Source organism: Dipodomys merriami, unplaced genomic scaffold (assembly GCF_024711535.1).
Source record: "Dipodomys merriami isolate MVZ:Mamm:240054 unplaced genomic scaffold, mDipMer1.0.p SCAF_2, whole genome shotgun sequence".
In the NCBI taxonomy this organism is placed as follows: Eukaryota; Metazoa; Chordata; class Mammalia; order Rodentia; family Heteromyidae; genus Dipodomys; species Dipodomys merriami.
The window spans coordinates 121,063,834-121,082,754 of record NW_027203381.1 but is presented as its reverse complement, the minus strand read 5'-3'; the positions used below and the strand labels follow the sequence as shown (position 1 = coordinate 121,082,754).

The 18,921-nt window shown below is 65.9% G+C and overlaps 2 protein-coding genes across 2 annotated transcripts in view; one reads left to right on the top strand and one right to left on the bottom strand.

Moving 5' to 3' along the window:
* Positions 1–429: 429 nt before the first annotated feature.
* On the bottom strand, positions 430–10,673 carry Aire (autoimmune regulator). Its single transcript, XM_070028910.1, has 13 exons — positions 10,527–10,673; positions 9,376–9,550; positions 9,014–9,172; positions 8,102–8,170; positions 7,403–7,516; positions 6,860–7,008; positions 6,629–6,709; positions 5,497–5,612; positions 5,127–5,226; positions 3,701–3,819; positions 3,397–3,493; positions 1,814–1,888; positions 430–510 (listed from the first exon to the last, which is right to left on the bottom strand). The coding sequence occupies exons 1-13, from the start codon at positions 10,671–10,673 to the stop codon at positions 430–432; spliced, it is 1,482 nt and encodes a 493-aa protein (XP_069885011.1).
* A 5,016-nt stretch (positions 10,674–15,689) lies between these two features.
* The window catches only part of Dnmt3l (DNA methyltransferase 3 like), a 15,523-nt gene continuing 12,291 nt past the window's right edge, over positions 15,690–18,921 (top strand). The window contains exons 1-2 of the mRNA XM_070028909.1: positions 15,690–15,766; positions 16,420–16,601. Of these exons, the coding sequence (XP_069885010.1) occupies positions 15,690–15,766; positions 16,420–16,601 (259 nt within the window). The remainder of the gene's footprint in view (positions 15,767–16,419; positions 16,602–18,921) is intronic.

Sequence of the window (18,921 nt, the reverse complement as noted above, 5' to 3'; positions counted from 1 at the left end):
CTGTATTGGGGTACAGACCCCCAAAAAAAACAAGCTCCAGGAAGTGGCGCTGTGGCTCAAGTGGTGGAGCACTCGCCTTGAGCTGAGGGACAGCGCCCAGGCCCAGAGTTCAAGCCCCACGACCAACAAAAAAAAAAGAAAGAAAAAAAAAAAACAAGCTCCAACTGCCCAGTGCCTCATGGCTGCATAGAAGCGGTTTTAATTTGGGACACCTGGTGTCCTGGGGCCCCGCACAGGTGGGTGTCTGTGAGCCAGGGACCCACAACACTAGACTCTGCAGGTCTCCATGACCCTCCCTCCCCCGGGAAGGCAGGTGCGCCCTCGGTCCTCAGCGCGGAGTGGCTGGCGGTGGGTGTGAGGTGGCTTGGCACAGTCCACGGCTGCCGTGGGTCAGGAGGAGAGGGCCGGCGCCATGGCTGCCACCCTGGGTCAGGAGGAGAGGGCCGGCGCCTCGGCCAGCGGGCGGGCCATACTCTGGATGGCCCACTGCAGGATCCCATCGAACGAGTGCTACAGGACAGAGAGCAGCAGCTGCTGGGGCCCTGCTGGCCAGGGATGGAGCCAGGGCCGGTGCCCACCGCCCTTAGCTGCAGGACCGGTGAGGTCACTCCGACAGAGGCGTCGGAGACCAGGGCCGGCCCGCAGACATGCCTGGGGCAGGGGCTCCGCGTCCGGTGCCCTCCAAGCCTCCTGCGACCCACACGGCCCTCGGCTGCCCCTTTTGTGGGGTGAGGCCGGGCTGTCCTTCCTCTTCCTGATCAGACTCTGGCGCCACCATGTGGCCTTCATCCCCCAACGCCCGCCCCACCCAGGCCAGGGAGCTTTCCCCAGTGCCCCGACCCGCCACGCTTGCAGGCCTGTGCCCCCCCACCCCGCGGCACCCCCACCCTGCAGCACCCCACCCCACCACCCCGCAGCACCCCACCCCACCCCGCAGCACCCCACCCCACCCTGCAGCACCCCCACCCCACCCTGCAGCACCCCCCACCCCACAGCACCCCACCCCACCCCGCAGCACCCCACCCCACCCCGCAGCACCCCACCCCACCCCGCAGCACCCCACCCCACCACCCTGCAGCACCCCACCCCACCCCGCAGCACCCCACCCCACCACCCCGCAGCACCCCCACCCCACCCCGCAGCACCCCACCCCACCCCGCAGCACCCCACCCCACCCCGCAGCACCCCCCACCCCACAGCACCCCCCACCCCACAGCACCCCACCCCACCCCGCAGCACCCCCCACCCCACAGCACCCCCCACCCCACAGCACCCCCCACCCCACAGCACCCCACCCCACCCCGCAGCACCCCCCACCCCACAGCACCCCACCCCACCCCGCAGCACCCCACCCCACCCCGCAGCACCCCTCCCCACCCCACAGCACCCCCCACCCCACAGCACCCCACCCCACCCCGCAGCACCCCACCCCACCCCGCAGCACCCCACCCCACCCCGCAGCACCCCCCACCCCGCAGCACCCCTCCCCACCCCACAGCACCCCCCACCCCACAGCACCCCACCCCACCCCGCAGCACCCCCACCCCGCAGCACCCCACCCCACCCCGCAGCACCCCACCCCGCAGCACCCCACCCCACCCCGCAGCACCCCTCCCCACCCCGCAGCACCCCACCCCACCACCCCGCAGCACCCCCCACCCCACCCCGCAGCACCCCACCCCACCCCGCAGCACCCCTCCTGGAAGAGCAGCCCCAGGCTCGGGAAAGGGCGGACCCCAGGGCTGGCTGGCGGGGGGGGGGGGGGGGGGGGGCGGGGGAGGGGACGTGACACTGGCGGGGCGGTGGCCGTTACCTCACTCAGGAGAGACTCCAGGTCATCCCTGGGCAGCACGGGCTCCTGACCCTGGCCAGTAGCGTCGTCCCCAGCCTGGAAGCCAGAGGGACGTGCCGGCCACGCTGTTGCCACGGGACGGAGGCTGGGCCGGCGCGCCACGCCGCCCCCTGGTGGTGGCGCCTGTGAGCCCAGGCTGCCTGCCCCACCCCCAGCCACCGCCTTGTGAGGCCTGTGGGGAATAGAGCGGCCACAGGGACACCAGAGCCAAGGGCTGTGTGTGGTGTGGGGGGGTATACGTGGTGTGTGGTACGTGTGTGTAGTGTGTGTGTATGTGGTGTGTGGTGTGTGTGTTCTGTGTGTGGTGTGTGTGTATGTGGTATGTGGTGGTGTGTGGTGTGTGTGGTGTATGTGTGGTGTGTGTGTGGTGTGTGTGTGGTGTATGTGGTGGTGTATGGTGTGTGTGGTGTATGTGGTGTGTGTGTGGTGTGTGTGGTGTGTGTGGTGTATGTGGTGGTGTGTGGTGTGTGTGGTGTATGTGGTGTGTGTGTGGTGTGTGTGGTGTGTGTGGTGTGTGTGTGGTGTATGTGTGGTGTATGTGTGGTGTGTGTGTGGTGTGTGTGGTGTATGTGTGGTGTGTGTGGTGTGTGTGTGGTGTATGTGGTGGTGTATGGTGTGTGTGGTGTATGTGGTGTGTGTGTGGTGTGTGTGGTGTGTGTGGTGTATGTGGGGTGTGTGTGGTGGTGTGTGGTGGTGTGTGGTGTATGTGGTGTGTGTGTGGTGTGTGTGTGGTGTGTGTGGTGTATGTGTGGTGTGTGTGGGTATGTGGTGTGTGTGGGTATGTGGTGTGTGTGGTATGTGCTCGCACATGTGTGTGCCAGTTCTGGGGTTGAACTCAGGACATGGCTCTTTGGTGCTTATGTGGAGATAAGAGTCATATAGAGGGTCTGGAACTGTGGCTCAGTGGTAGAGCACTTGCCTTGCATGCCTGAGGCCCTGGGTTCGATTCCTCAGCACCACATAAGCAAAAAGAAAAAAGCCGGAAGTGGCGCTGTGGCTCAAGTGGTAGAGCACTAGCCTTGAGCTGAAGAGCTGAGGGACAGCACCCAGGCCGAGTTCAGGCCCCACGACCGGACCCCCCCCCAAAAAAAAGAGGCAGGCAGCGGGGGGTCCTGCTGGGCCTGGTGTCCCGTGCCGCAGGTGCCAGGGCTCTGCCCGAGTGGAGGATGGAGAGAGGACGGAGGGGACCCTGGCAGCCAGCAGCAGCTTTTCCAGCCTGGAGCTCCCCACTCCCTCCCGCCCCCCAAACAGCGCCCCGGAGCTCCAGGGGCTGCAGCCCCTCAGGCTGGCAGGGATCTCAGGCCCCTGAAAGGGGACCTTTCCCTGGGGGCAAACGGGTGGGTCTGAAGGCCTTGGTTTAAATTTTAGGAAGAAGAGGGCAGGCAGACAGGAAGGAAGGAAGGGAGGGAGGGAGGCAGGGAGGAAGGAAGGAGGGAAAAGAGGAAAAGGAAGCAGTGATGGGGCCCTGGCGGCCGGCCGGGCTGGCGTCCACTGGGTTGAGCCCCCTCCACCCGGCCGGGCATTCCCACCTGGGCAGCACTGACCTTGGCGGGTCCGGGGGCGGGTGGGGCGGGACTGCGGGCCGGTGGCCTCCCCTCCCGAGCCGAGTCTCCGGAGCAGGACTTGCAACGCAGGCTGGTCCTAGCAGGGCACAGGGCGCAGGGCGCAGGGCGCAGAGGGCAGGGCCGGAGGTCGGGCGGGTTTGGGCACTTTTAGGCTGGGGAGGGAGGGATGGAGGGCCCCCTTGCCCCTTCCCCCTCCCCCTCCCCCCTCGCCGCCCCTCCCCCTCCTCCACCTTCTCTCCCTCCCCACCCCGCGCCCTCCGGCCCTCCCCTGCTGGCCGCTCACCCCGGTTGGACGGGCCCCGCGGGGAAGTGGCAGCGCCAGTGGAAGGCGGCGGCGCAGAGCGAGCAGCGCAGCACCTCGGAGCCGTCCCCGCACACGCCGCACCGCGCCGGCGTCCAGCCCTGCAGCAGGGCCGCGGGGCGGGCGGCCTAGAACGGAGCTGGGGTCACCCTGTGCACTCCGCACCCAGCCAGGGGACCCCTGAAGGGCCGTCCCGAGTTCACCCTCAACCTTAGGCCTGACACCCTCTGGGCTGGTCCCGGCCCTCACCCACACGGGGGGGGGGGCCGCGGGGGAACCTGCTCCCCACACCCCACCCCTGCCACTGGCCCCGCCCCAACCCCACCCACTTCAGGGGCTCCTCCCATTGCTCGGCCTCTGGATCCCCCCCTCAGCCCGTTATCCCTAGCCTGTGTCTCCCAGGCTTCCAGGGAGGGCCCCCCACTGTCCCCATCAGCTCTCCTCCAGTCTCCGGGTCCCCACAGGCCCCCCTCACACACCTGCTGGCTCTCGGGGCCGACCCTGGGCAGGGGCAGGCCGGGAGGCTCCTGTGCAGTGAGGAGGGGCACCAAAGGCGTGGCGGGCAGGGGTGGGTGGGTGAGGGAGGGATCTGGGCCGGCTGTGGGCTCCCCGGACAGGCTGCTCCCCACCTTCTCTGCTGGCCTCAGCCCCTGGGGGACCTGAAACCCAGGAGTCGGTGCTCAGAGAGCCCGCTGGCCCTCCCCCACGGGCCCTCCCCAGCAGGCCCTCCCCCGCTGGCCCTCCCCAGCAGGCCCTCCCCCGCTGGCCCTCCCCCGCTGGCCCTCCTCTGCTGGCCCTCCCCCGCGGGCCCTCCCCCACTGGTCCTTCCCCACTGGCCCTCCCCCGCGGGCCCTCCCCCGCAGACCCTCCCCCACTGGCCCTTCCCCACTGGCCCTCCCCCGCTGGCCCTCCCCTGCGGGCCCTCCCCCACTGGCCCTTCCCCACTGGCCCTCCCCCGCTGGCCCTCCCCCGCAGACCCTCCCCCGCTGGCCCTCCCCTGCTGGCCCTCCCCAGTGGGCCCTCCCCCTCTGGCCCTCCCCCGCTGGCACTCCCCCTCTGGCCCTCCCCCGCGGGCCCTCTCCCGCTAGCCCTCCTGTGCTGGCCCTCCCCCGCGGGGCCTCCAGGGGCTTCACCACCACGGCTAGTGGGGCCGGAGTGCTGCCACGCAGACAGCCAGGGCTCCACATGTTCCTGTGTAACATGGGGGGCCGTGGCCTTGGGGCCTGGCAGAGCAGACACTGGGGGCAGAGCAGGGGTGGGGCGTGACCCCCCTCCCGCCCTCCCGTGCCTGCCAAGCCAGCCGAGGCTCCATGGGGGCTGGAGTGGTCAGGCTGGGCACCGGCCCTCATCCACACGGACCCACGGGAGTGGACGTGGGACAGGCGGGGGGGCCCGCGGGGGGGCCTACCGGGGCGTCTGTGTAGGGCTCTGGCGGCCTCAGCTCCGGGGCCGGGGGCAGGCTGTGCGGGGCTCCACCTTGGAGGCAGCAGGAGCACCGCCAGGGACCGCTGGACGCAGGGCGAGGCGGGGACGGAGCGCCGTCAGGGCCCGGGAGCCCCGCGTCACCCAGCCCTTCCGTAGAGGGGAAACCGAGGCCCAGGCGGGGAGGTGGGCAGAGCCACAGGGCGGCCATCGGGGCACTCCCGCCAGCGGCCAGTGTCCCGAGTGTCCTCTGAGGAGCTCCGCCACCCCTGGGCTGGGCCCCTCCGGGGCGCCGCCCCCCCGCCCACCCCCACGTGGGTCCAGAGCCTCCGGGGTCGAGCGTCGGGCCGGCTCACCTGGGGACCCCGCGCAGCGGTGGGGACAGGCAGGCCAGGTGGAAGGCGCGGGGACAGCCGTCGCAGCAGATGAGCTCCCCGCCGTCGCGGCACACCGCACACTCGTCCTCGTTCTTCTGAGCGGGCAGGAGGGGCTCATGCAGACCCCGGGCAGCGCCAGCCCGGACCCGCTGCCCGGTCCCCCGGCCCCTGCCCGCCACCTCCCGGCCCCTGCCCACCACCTCCAGGCTCCCGTCGGGAGGAAGCACCCCCCTCGGGCAACAGGCTGAAGGGCCCAGCGCCCAGGTTGGCCTCGGCTGCCGCTGCCCCGCCAGGGCTTCGCCCTCCAGGCCTCGCCCTGCGTGGGCTTCTCCCCTGCGCGGGATGCAGGGGGCAGGGCGCCAGGGCACACCACGTCCAGCGTCCACCTCCTGAAGAGACGGCAACGAGCCCCGGGGCGGACAAAACGTCCCCAAGGAGCCTCGGGCTCAGGGCACTCGCCCGCCACACACGCACCCCCACCTTGTCTTTCAGGTCCGAGGTCACTTCCCTCACTTACTTGAAACCTTCCAGTTGTGCTATCAGAAAACAAACCACGGCCAGAAGAGGAGGAGGAAGGATGGGGGGACGGGAGGGGGGAGGGGAAGGGGAGAGGAGGAGGAAGAGGAGGAGGAAGGATGGGGGACGGGAGGGGGAGGGGAAGGGGAGATGAGGAGGAAGAGGAGGAGGAAGAGGAGGAGGAAGGATGGGGGACGGGAGGAGGGAGGGGAGGAGGAAGAGGAGGAGGAAGGATGGGGGACAGGAGGGGGGAGGGGAAGGGGAGATGAGGAGGAAGAGGAGGAGGAAGGATGGGGGACGGGAGGGGGAGGGGAAGGGGAGATGAGGAGGAAGAGGAGGAGGAAGGATGGGGGACGGGAGGGGGGAGGGGAAGGAAAGATGAGGAAGAGGAGGAGAAAGGATGGGGGACAGGAGGGGGGAGGGGAAGGAGAGATGAGGAGGAAGAGGAGGAGGTCAGGTGGAAGAAGAGGAGTCCACGGGCGGAGCCCAGGGCTCTGTGCTCCCAGCACCTAAGTGCGGGGACCCGGGCAGCGGCCACATGAAGGCCCGAGAGGCGGTGGGGCAGGGCGGGCTTCTGTGTGAGCCGGGGCGCTACCTGGTGAAGATGGGGCTCGCTGGGCGGGGCTGAGAGCGCAGCGCCCCTGCCCTGCTGGTCTCGTCTCTGCTCGCCTCCACCCTGCGAGGGAGGAGGAGCCTGCTGGAGGGGGCTGGGCGGCGGCCCCCGTGCATGGTGACCAGTGACAGGTGCTTCTGGCCGCGGCCCCCCCCACGGGCTGCCAGGGAAGGGCACAGTGGGCACAGACCCCACACCGCGGGCAGTGCTTACGGGGGCAGTGCCCTGGGCACTCTTGGCTCGGACTGGGGGCTTCAGGCCGCTGCCCCCACGAGCCTTGTTCCTCGCGTGGCTCCCGGGATCTTCACACTTGCTGGGGGTGTAGAACTCTCCTCCCAGCTGGATGCACTTCTTGGAGCCCCCTGGGAAGATCACGCGGGTCCTCGGGCCCTGCCTTCCACAGGTCCCACCAGAACCTCTGACAGGACCCTGCCTAGAGATGGGGCCTCTGAGGATGGGTTGGTGACAGTGGCGTCACACGGGGCAGATGGCCGGTGGAGGCCTGGAGAGCTGCAGCCCGTGACCCAGCAGCACCCATCCACGTGGAGGGGGGGAGACGCCACGCAGCACCCATCCACATGGGGGGGGACGCCACACTGGGGAGGGGGGGCAGGAGCTGCTGGCCTGGTAGAAGGCCCCCACCCTGGGAGGGGCCCCGTGTCTGCAAGCCGAGCAAGGGCAGCAGAGGCTGCAGCTGAAGTCCCCCTCCTTCCTCCCCCTTTCCCTCCCTCCCTCTCCCCCTCCCCACACTCCTACCTGACTCGAACACCTGCTGGATGAGGATCCCCTCCACAGCCCCACGGGCTCCCGAGACGTCCCCTGAGGACATGGCCACCGCTCTCTGGACTGAAGTGGACATGGCATGGATGCCTGAAGAGGGGAGTTCCCGGGTGACAGCTGTCCGGCGGACAGAGAGGCAGGGAGGCAGCCGCAAGCCCAGCCTGGACCAGAGTCTCCTCTTCCTTGGGATGGGGGGGGCTGTGGGGCCCAGATCACCGTGCACGGCCACCTCAGGCAAGTGCAGAGCCAGCCTGCAAGCGTGTGCATGCACACGCGTGTGTGCTCATCTGCAGGCCACACACGCGTGCGGGTGTGCTGGTGTGCGTGCGGCGCCGGCAGAACTGAGCTCTGTGACATCGCAGGCCTCGCTCAGGTGGCACACAGTTCCCAAGCTGACTCAGGCCTGGCTGTGAGGTCAGGTGCCAGGCAGGACGGGGCAGACCAGAAGGGCACAGCCTCATCCAGGATGGTCTGCACGGACTCTGAGTCTGGGCCGGCCCTGAGGTGTGGACGGAGGTGGGGAGGTCCCGCAGGGGCCGGGGAGCGGCTGATGAGAGTCCTGCTTTAATCTCTTCGGGTCTTTCATCTCATCTCTTCAGTTGAGGCTGAAGCGGGCCTCGTTCTCAGGACAGGCCCCTGTCCCTCCCCTCTTCCCCCCCCATCACCCCTGCTCACCAGACCCCAGACGCTGCGGCTCCAAGTTTCCCTCTGGCTTCTTGGGGGGCTTGGCTTTTGGCTGGGAACCTGAAGGAAGAGCCAGAGGCAGCCTGCCGGCCTCTCCTGCCAGCCTCTCCTGCCAGCCTCTCCCGCCGGCCTCTCCCGCCGGCCTCTCCCGCCGAGCCTCTCCCGCCGGCCTCTCCCGCCGGCCTCTCCCGCCGGCCTCTCCTGCCAAGCCTCTCCTGCCGAGCCTCTCCTGCCGGGCCTCTCCTGCTGGGCCTCTCCTGCCGGGCCTCTCCTGCCAAGCCTCTCCTGCCGAGCCTCTCCCGCCGGCCTCTCCCGCCGGCCTCTCCTGCCGAGCCTCTCCCGCTGGCCTCTCCCACCGGCCTCTCCCGCCGGCCTCTCCTGCCGAGCCTCTCCTGCCGAGCCTCTCCCGCTGGCCTCTCCCACCGGCCTCTCCCACCGGCCTCTCCTGCCGAGCCTCTCCTGCCGAGCCTCTCCTGCTGGATTCTCCCACCGGCCTCTCCTGCTGGCCTCTCCCACCGGCCTCTCCTGCCGAGCCTCTCCCACCGGCCTCTCCCACCGGCCTCTCCTGCCGAGCCTCTCCTGCTGGATTCTCCCACCAGCTTTTCCCGCTCAGCCTCTCCCAGCCAGGGAGTAACTGGGGGGCCCATGAGGGAGGGGCGGGGACTCCTTGACTCTGGGCACTGTTCCCCTCCTTTGTAAGAGGGATACAGAAGCCACCTGCCTGCCTTGCCCAGGAGAGCTCTGCCCTCGGGGTAGAAGGGCCCAAGAGATGGCCAGCCTGCTGGGTGTGTGGGTCTCAGGACTGAGGGGCCCCTCTGGTGGGGGATGGCAGCAGGGAGGCCCCGGGGCTGTGGGGGCAGAGCTGCCCCAGGGCCTGGCTCCTCCCCTCTCCCCTCCCCGTACCTGGGCTGGAGGTGCCCCTTGGGGTGGGGGCTGCAGGCGAGACGGCTTGTGGCTCCTCTAGGACCTTCCTCTTGGTGGGGGTTCGGGGAGGCAAGGCCGAGGCCTTGGGGCTGGTGGCGGGGGGCTTCCGGCCCCTCCTGGGCTGGCTGAGGTCCACATCTGCAGCTCGTAGAGAGGAGCCGTGTCTGTCCCCAGGCCCTCCCCTCAGGACCTCGGAACCAGCACCGTGGGGGGGCCTCTGCCCTCGGCCTGGGAGAGTCTGAGTCATGGGTCACCAGACCCCGCCCCCATCTTTCCTCTCACACCACGGGCTCCAACACCCCCAGCCCCAGGGGTCCCATGGCTGGGTCCAGCGGGGTCACCTCTGGGAAAGCTGTCCAGGATAGGCTGCAGCCGGCTGTAGCGCTCTAGGTTGAAGTCCTTGAATAGAACCTTCCAGAAGTCGAGGACGGCCCCTCCATCCTGGGTCAGGAGCCAGGACAGAAGGGCGTGGAAGGCCTGAGGGCAGCCCTCCTTCTCCTGCAGGCGAAGGGTCTCCTGCAGCAACAGGGTCCTTGTGGGTCCCCGACCGCAGCCCTGCCACCCCTCAGTCCCCAGGCCCAGGGCTGCGGAGACCCAGCCCCTACCCCGGGCCCCCCTCAGGCCTCAGGCCCGGGCCTGCAGAGACCCAGCCCCCCCCCTCAGGCCCCAGGCCCAGGGCTGTGGAGACCCAGCTCCCACCCCGGGCCCCCCTCAGGCCTCAGACCTGGGCCTGTGGAGACCCAGCCCCCCCCTCAGGCCCCAGGCCCGGGGCTGCGGAGACCCAGCCCCCACCCCGGCCCCCCTCAGCCCCCCCTCAGGCCCCAGGCCTGGGGCTGCAGAGACCCAGCCCCCACCTCAGGCCCCAGGCCCGGGGCTGCAGAGACCCAGTCCCCCACATCAGGCCCCAGGCCCGGGGCTGCAGAGACCCAGCCCCCCCCCGTCCTCTTCAGACCCCAGGCCTGGGGCTGCTGAGACCCAGCCCTCCCCCCCCATTCCCCCCTCAGGCCCCAGACCCAGGACTGTGGAGACCCAGCCCCCACCCTGGGCCCCCCTCAGGCCCCAGGCCCAGGGCTGCGGAGACCCAGCCCCCCACCTCAGGCCCCAGAACCGGGGCTGCAGAGACCCAGCCCCCCCTCTCAGGCCCCAGGCCTGGGGCTGCTGAGACCCAGCCCTCCCCCCCCCGTTCCCCCCTCAGGCCCCAGACCCAGGACTGTGGAGACCCAGCCCCCCCCCCCGTGCCCTCCTGGGCTCATGGCATGGCATGCCAGGGTATCAAGCTGAGCGAGCAGGAGACGTGCCTAGAACCTGGCCCAGGGTGTCCCCTGGGGACCTGGGGGCTGGGCAGTGGGCTCATCTGGAACTTTCTTCAGGAACAGGTCCCTGGCTCTGGATGGAGGAGTGGAGCCCTGGGAGAGGGCTGCAGAGAGCTGCACCTGCAGCTCGCTCTGGGGCCCGTCCTCTGCCATGGGGCGGGGGGGGGGAGGGGGCGCACCTGGAACTTGTCCTCGGGAACCACACCGTGGTCGGCCAGTGCGTGCAGCAGCGGGAAGGCGCTGTCCACAGCCACGGCGATCTCGGTGCGGTGCAGCCGCAGGAGGTGGCGCAGGGCATCCCCAGCAGCTCTGGCCTCGCCAGCCATCGACGGGAGGTCAGGCCCTGCGGGCCTCCGTGCCCCACGAGCCTCCCAGCCCCGGCCGGCCGCGGTCGCGGGATCTCACAGCCCTGCGGGGTGTCTGGCGGCGTCTCGGGGTGCCACGGGTCTTGTGGGGTGTCTGCTGCAGTCTCGGGGTCTCACGGCCCTGTGGGGTGTCTGGCGGTCATCCTGGTGGAGCAGCATGTACGCAGCGAGCCCCGGCAGGCAGCGCTGTTATACCACCCCAGCTGGGAAAGAGCAAAGGCCCCGGGCCAGGAGCCAATGCCGTGGCTTCTTCAGGACAGGAGTGAGGACAGAGACGGTGCCCCCGCGCCCCCCGCCCCCTCCCCGCCCCATCCCCCCCCCCCCCCCCCGCCAGCAGCTGGTCTTCTCTTCCGCACCAAGCTGCAGGGGGGAGGGGAGAATGGGGTTAGACTTTCCCTCCTGCTCTCCTTGTTCCTGGGTCAAAAGCACGCGGAGGAGCTGCCACCGCTGAGCGGCCACAGTAAGGAATCTACCCCAGGGGAAAACTGGGGTGGCCCTGCTGGGAGCCCCCTGGGAGCCCCCCACGCAGCCCGGAGGGCCCCCCACCCCCGTCAGACCCGGGGCTCCAGTCTGACGCGTGGAGAGCGCTGGCAGCAGCCCTGCAGGGCCCAGGCCCAGACGCCCCCAGGCCAAACCCTCCCCGGCTGTGCAATGCCCAGAAAACCCCTCTCCTCATCTCCCTAAGGTGAGCATGTAACAGGGCCCCCAGCCAAGCGTAATAGAAAATGAAGCCACGAGAAGATGACAGACTGGGGGCTCTCAGGCCCCTTCCTCATTCCCACCGCAATCCGGGCACTTCTGGGCAAAGGTGCTAGGGAGAGGCGGACGTTGGTGATCACGCCTGTCACCCCAGCTACTCAGGAGGCTGAGATCCGAGGATCGCAGTTTGAAGCCAGCCCGGGCAGGAAGGTCCAGGAGACCCTGATCCCCAATGAACCCCCCACAGAGGCAGAAGTGGGGCTGTGGCTCATGTAGCAGAGCTCTACCTTAAACAAAGCAGCTCAGGGACAGCGTCCAAGCGCTGCGTTCAAGCCAGGATGAAAGTGCTAAGGAGACGTCCGGTTCTCAAGGACGGTGGCTGCGGAGGGACACCAGGGCCCGGGGTCTGCAGGCGTAGGGAGGCCGGGCTGGACGGGAGGCAGTTTGGTGAGGGGCATCGCCAAAGCTTCCCAAATGGTGGGCTGTGCGCTGAGCACTGAGCAAGGCGAGCAGGCCCGGGCCCTCCTCAGCCCCTCCTCTGCGCACAGGCCCCCAAGGGTTCACGCCAGAGCAGGGTTCAGAGGCCGTGGCCAGGGGAGTCGGGCCCAGGACTGGTGCGGGTCCCTCAGCAGCCATGTTGTGCTTAGCACTCGTGGCTGGGAGGCCATGGATGCTGGCCTCCCGCTGACCCACAGTCACGGGGAAGGCTTGGCGACCTGGAGATGGACCTGCCTCACCGGACCACTGCCCGCCAGGTCCCCTGTTGTCTCCCGTGGGCTGTGTCTGCTGCAGAAGCATGAGAACACGCTCTGGCCACCCAAGCCCAGCACCAGGTGTGGCTCCTGCAGCTCCCGTGGACGGGTGGACCGGGGTCTCAGGAGCACAGAGAGCGCTCCGGATCCCCCGAGAAGACCCTCAGCGGTCTCCGGAGCTGGCCCGTCACGGCCTCATGGTGTGATCTTGATGACCAGAGCGTGTGGCGCGTGTGGCACGCAGCTGGTCCCTGTCTTTGGGTCACGGCCTGCAGCCTAGGAGGTTCGTTCACTGGTGAGGACAAAGCAACACACAAAGGGGCATTAAAAATCACCACACAGGGCTCTGAAGGTGGCTCAGTGGTAGAGCACTTGCCTTGCATGCATGAGGCCCTGGGCACCTCAGCACCACATAAGCAGAAGAAAAAAGCCGGAAGTGGCGCTGTGGCTCAAGTGGTAGAGCGCTAACCTTGAGCTGAAGAGCTGAGGGACAGTGCCCAGGCCCAGAGTTCAGGCCCCATGATCGAACCCCCCCCAAAAATCATCACACACACACACACGCGCACATGCACGCACACATGCGCACACACACACATGCGTGCACATACACACATGCACGTGCACACACACATGCGTGCGCACACACACTCGACCAAAGCTTACACTTTGCTTTTGAATAACCGCAGGCAGCTGTCCCGGGCCTCTGGCCGCCCCACTGCTGCCCGCAGGCAGCTCCAGCCCTCCCACCCCGTAGAATTTCGGACTTTCCAGCCCCGCGCTGCGGGGGTTTCCAGCAGGTGACCCACTCAGTTCCTGCGGGGGCCACTCCGGCAACCCCGTCTCCCGCCGGGCCCGGCCTGTGGTGCCGGGAGGGCCCCGGGCCGGCAGCCCCCTTGGTGCACCTCGGTGTCCCCACGGGAGGGGTGACCACAGCCCGGGGCCCAGCGCGCCCACCTCTCCTGACGCGCTGAGGGGCAGAGAACAAAGGCAGCCGCGGCTCAGCCGAGGCTCCGGGCCCGCTGTGCGGAGAGGAAATGGGCAGAAAACACCAAAACACCCTCGGCGCCCGGCCGACCACGCTAGCTGGGCTGGAAGTTTTGAACTTTTCCTGGTTATTATAAAAGGTGATGCACGGTGGGTCCCGCTTCGTGAGTCAGGCAGAGGGGACGCTTCTTCTTGGACGATGTCACCTCGGCGCTCGCTCTCTCATAGGTTTTCCCTCCCCTCGCACTCACAAGTGGCAGCGTCCATGTTCAACCTAGTGTCCAATGAGCGCTGCCGCTGCATCTGTTCAGCGTTGGTCCCTCCTCTTCTGTCCTCCCTTCACACTCCAAAGACAGATGAACGAACAAACAGGACAAAAAGAGAAGAAAACAAGAACAGCAAGAAAAGAGAAAACCTCTGTTTTCGTTTCCATAAACATGATTTTGTATGATCAGATGCAGATATCATTGTGTCTTCCTTGTGTGTGTGTCTAGAGTCCTGTGCAAGGTACCACGTCCTGGTGTATTTTAGATCTCACTTCTACAGAGAGAGAAAACAGGCACTGTTTGTCTCTCTGAGCTAGGCTTACCTCACTGAACATGATTTGTTCTAGACCCATCCATTCTCCTGAAAATGGCACAATATTATTCTTTCTAATGGATGAGCACAATTCCATGCTGTATATGTACCATGTATTACTGAACACTCATTTGTTGTGGGGCACCTGGGCTGTTTCTGTAACTTGGCTATTGTGAGCACTGCAGCAATGAACATGGGTGTGCAGGTGTCTTCGTGGTCTCCTGGCTTGTGATGTTCTCAGTAGATGCAGGGAGTGGCCGGGCTGGGCAGGGCTGGAATTTTTCATAATTTTCATCATGCTTCTACTGTACTTTTATGTTAAACTTAGGAGACTCAAACGTGCGCACTGCCTATCAAAATAGCGAAGACCTGGCAGAAATCGCCAGCACTCACGCTTTAAGGATTTGTTATTGTTGGATTTTGCGGTGTTGCCAGGCCAGCCTCAGACTACTGGACCCCACAGTCCAGTCCTCCTGCCCCAGCGTCCTGAGTGGCTGGACCAGAGGCCTGCACCACAGAGCCCCCAAGCACTGGCATTTTCAAAAAATGGGGAAGTGTATACTATATTCCTGGGCTTAACTTCTTAAAGGTTTTCTGTGTGTGTGTGTGTGTGTGTGTGTGTGCACGCGCACGCGCACGCACAGGTCCTGGGACTTGAACTTAAGGCCTGGGCTCTGTCCTGAGCATCATTGCTCAAGGCTAATGTTCTACCACTTGAGCCACAGTTTCCTTTTCAGCTTTTTGGCTATAAGATATGAGTTGGAGATAGTCTCATGGACTTGCCACCAGTGCCTGGTCTCCTTTTTTTCCCTCCTCCTTCATGATGATACTTTTTTTTGGTCAGTCGTGGGGCTTGAACTCTGGTCCTGGGCGCTGTCCCTCAGCTCTTCAGCTCAAGGTGAGCGCTCTACCACTTGAGCCACAGCGCCACTTCCGGCTTTTTTCTTTTTGCTTATGTGGTGCTGAGAATCGAATCCAGGGCCTCAGGTATGCAAGGCAAGCGCTCTACCACTGAGCCACCTTCCCAGCCCAAACACTTTTTTTTTTTTTGTCAGCCTGGGCCTGGGCCTGGGCACTGTGCCTGAGCTCTTCAGCTCAAGGCTAGAGCTCTACCACTTGAGCCACAGCACCACTTCTGGTTTTCTGCTGGTTTATTGGAGATAAGAGTTTCACGGACTTTCCTGCCCAGGCACCCCACAACAAACACATTTTTTGGTTGGTTGGTCGGTCGGTCGGTCGTGGGGCTTGAACTCTGGGCCTGGAGCTGTCCCTCAGCTCTTCAGCTCAAGGCGAGCACTCTACCACTTGAGCCACAGCACCACTTCTGGTTTTCTAGTGGTTTATTGGCGATAAGAATCTTACGGACTTTTGTGCCTGGCTGGCTTTGAACCACAATCCTCAGATCTCAGCCTCCTGAATAGCTAGGATGACAGGCGTGAGCACCGGCGCCCACTTCATGTTAATACTTGGATTTGAACTCTGTAACTCATGCTCTTGCTTGGCTCTTCTAATCCAGGCTGGTTCTCTACCGCTCGAACCATGCTTCTACTTCAAGCTTTTTGCTTCTTTGGAGATAAGAGTCTCATGGGCTTTTCTGCCAGGGCTAGCTTCGAGCTGCAATCCTAAGGTCTCAGGTTGAGCTATCGGTGCCAGCCGACTCCTGAACTATGGAAATGCATCTATAACCTGACCCAAATAATAAAGTGAAGCCTCTCACTGGGTGCTTGACACATAAACACTCGAGCGGCCTGGCTTGAGACCACACAGAGGCGTGGCGGGGAAGGCAGATACAGTGCCAAGGCTCAGGCCAGGGTGCAGGCTGCCGCTCCCCTGCGGGGGGCAGCTGGCTTCTGAGCCGCGGTTATTGGAGGCAGGATTCCGTGCACTCGAGGTCCATCATGACGCCACTCGGGCTGTGTTTCCGGCTTCCGGCCTCCTGGCCCCGGCCTCCCTGAGGTCCATCATGACGCCACTCGGGCTGTGTTTCCGGCTTCCCGGCCTCCTGGCCCCGGCCTCCCCTCTGGAGCCCACAGCAGTCAGGTGTGGCTCCTCCCGGCTGGGCCTGGGCCCGTCCCTCGGAGCTCGTCTGGCAGGGCGGGTGCTGGAGAGCGCCCACGGCGGCGCAGGCCCACGGCGGGCCCCTCACGGGCACTCTGGGTCTCGGGGCCCCGTCACCTGGCTGGGGGGAGCTGCCAGCCGTCTGCCGTCCATGAGCCCTCGGAGGAGGACACCCCAGTGCACACACAGGGTGGGGCAGCTTCCCGTGGGCACCCCACGTTAGCCCCCTGGTGCGTGACCTCACCGCCAGCTGCTCTGACCTTTGACTCACCCCAGGGCTCCTTCCCAATCCCTGCCCACCACCCCCCCTGCTCCCCTTGATACCCTGCGTCCTGGCCCCAAGCTCCACCCCGAAAGCCCCCCAGCCCCGCACTCCTCACCTACCCTCAGAGCCCCCCCAACCTGCCCTCAGCACATCTGCAGATGCAATCTCCTCCCACATGGCCACCCCCACCCCAGCCCAGCGCCCGCCTCGCCCCCGCCCCCGCTCCCCGCCCCACCCCCTCCACCCCCTGAGCCCCCAAGCTCCGCCCCCAAGCGCCCGCCTACACCTCCATTTCCTGGCTAACCTAGGGCCTCACTTCTGACCCCTGCGCTGAGCCCTCTCCTCTCCCCCCTGCCTCCTCCCGGCCCAGCATCCCAGGAGCTCACCCCTCATCCACGTGTTCCTCCATCACCCACCACCCCTGGGAACCCCGCCTCCTAGCGGCCAGCGCCCACTGCTCCTCCACCATGGCCCACTCCTCCCCAGCCAAGCCCAGCCTGGAGCCCTGGGCAGCTCCAGCCCTGGCCCTGGGGCGCGCCACGCGGGTACGAGGTGGTGTCTACAGACCTTCCTCCTCTCCTCCCCTCTCCTCTCCTCCTCCTCCTCCTCTCCTCCTCTCTCCTCCTCCTCCTCTCCTCCTCTCCTCCTCCTCCTCTCCTCTCCTCCTCCTCCCTCCTCCTCCTCACTCTCCTCCTCCTCTTCCTTCCTCCATCCTCCTCCTCTCCTCCTCCTCTCCTCTCCTCCTCCTCCTCTCCTCCTCCTCCTCTCTTCCTCCTCCTCTCTCCTCCTCCTCCCTCCCTCCTCCTCCTCTCCCTCCTCCTCCTCCTCCTCCCCTCCTCCTCTCCTCCTCCTCTCCTCCTCCTCCTCCTCCTCCTCTCCTCCTCCTCTCTCTTCCTCCTCCCCCTCCTCTCCTCCTCCTCCTCCTCCCCTCCCCCTCTTCTCCTCCTCTTCTCCTCCTCCTCTCCTCCTCTCCTCCTCTCTCCTCCTCCTCTCCTCCTCCCTCCTCCTCCTCTCCTCCTCCTCTTCTCTCCTCCTCCTCCTCCTCCCTCCACCACCTCCTCTCCTCCTCCTCCTCCTCCTCCCCCTCTCTCCTCCTCTTCTCCTCCTCCTCTCCTCCTCTCCTCCTCCTCCTCTCCTCTCCTCCCCTACCTCCTCCTCCTCCTCCTCTCCCCTCCACCTCCTCTTCTCCTCCTCCTCTCCCCTCCTCCTCTCCTCCTCCTCCTCTCCTCCTCCTCCTCTCCTCCTCCTCCTCTCCCTCTCTCCTCCTCTCCACCTCCTCTCCTCCTCCTCTTCTCTTCCTCCTCCTCCTCTTCTCTTCCTCCTCCTCTTCTCTTCCTCCTCCTCTCTCCTCCTCCACCACCTCCCTCTCCTCCTCCTCACCTCTCCTCCTCCCTCCTCCTCCTCCTCTTCTCTTCCTCCTTCTCTCTCTTCCTCCTCCTCTCCACCTTCTCATCCACCTCTCCTCCTCCTCTCCTCCTCCTCACCTCCTCCCTCTCCTCTCCTCCTCCTCTCCTCCTCCTCCTCCTCCTCCTCTCCTCCTCCTCCTCCTCCTCCTCTCCTCCTCCTCCTCCTCCTCCTCTCCTCCTCCTCCTCTCCTCCTCCTCTTCTCCTCCTCCTCCTCCTCCTCTCCTCCTCCTCTCCTCCTCCTCCTCTCCTCCTCCTCTTCTCTTCCTCCTCCTCCTCCTCTCCTCCTCCTCTCCTCCTCCTCCTCCTCCTCCTCCTCCTCCTCCTCCCCCTCTTCTCCTCCTCTTCTCCTCCTCCTCTCCTCCTCTTCCTCCTCCTCCTCTCCTCCTCTCCTCCTCCTCCTCCTCCTCCTCTCCTCCTCTCCTCCTCTCCTCCTCCTCCTCCTCCTCTTCTCCTTCTCCTCTCCTCCTCCTCCTCTTCTCCTCCTCCTCCTCCTCTCCTCCTCCTCTCTCCTCCTCTCTCCTCCTCCTCCTCCTCTTCCTCCTCTCCTCCTCCTCCTCTTCTCCTCCTCCTCTCCTCCTCTCTCCTCCTCCTCCTCCTCCTACTCTCCTCCTCCTCCTCCTCTCCTCCTCTCTCCTCTCTCCTCCTCCTCTCCTCTCCTCTCTCCTCCTCCTCCCCTCCTCTCCTCCTCTCCTCCTCTCCTCCTCCTCCTCCTCTCTCCTCCTCCTCTCCTCCTCTCCTCTCTCCTCTCCTCTCCTCCTCCTCTCCTCCTCCTCTCCTCTCTTCCTCTTCTCCTCCTCCTCTCCTCCTCTTCTCCTCCTCCTCTCCTCCTCCTCTCCTCCTCCTCTCTCCTCCTCCTCCCTCCTCTCCTCTCTCCTCCCTCCTCTTCCTCTCTCTCCTCCTCCTCCTCCTCCTCTCTCTCCTCTTCCTCCTCTCCTCCTCCTCTCATCCTCTCCTCTCCTCCTCTCCTCTCTCCTCCTCCTCTCCTTCCTCTCTCCTCCTCTCTCCTCTCTACTCCTCTCTTCTCCTCCTCTTCTCTCCTCTCTCCTCTCCTCCTCCTCTCCTCTCCTCCTCCTCTTCCTCCTTCTCTCCTGTCTCCTCCTCTCTCCTCCTTTCTCTCCTCCTCTCTCCTCTCCTCCTCTTCTCTCTCCTCCTCTCTCTCTCCTCCTCTCCTCCTCCTCCTCCTCTCTCTCCTCTCTCCTCCTCTCTCCTCTTCTCTCCTCCTCTCCTCTTCTCTCCTCCTCTCCTCCTCCTCTCCTCTTCTCCTCTTGTCATCTCTTGTATTTTTGCTGGTCATGGGGCTTGAACTCAGGGCCTGTCCCGAGCTCTCCCTGCGCTCTTCAGCTCAAGGCAGCGCTCCACCTCTTCGAGCCACAGCTCCACTCTCAGGGTTTCTGTGGTTCATTGGAGATAAGAGTCTCACGGACTTTCCTGTGAGACGCAGGTGCCCATCCTCCCCCTCCTCCTC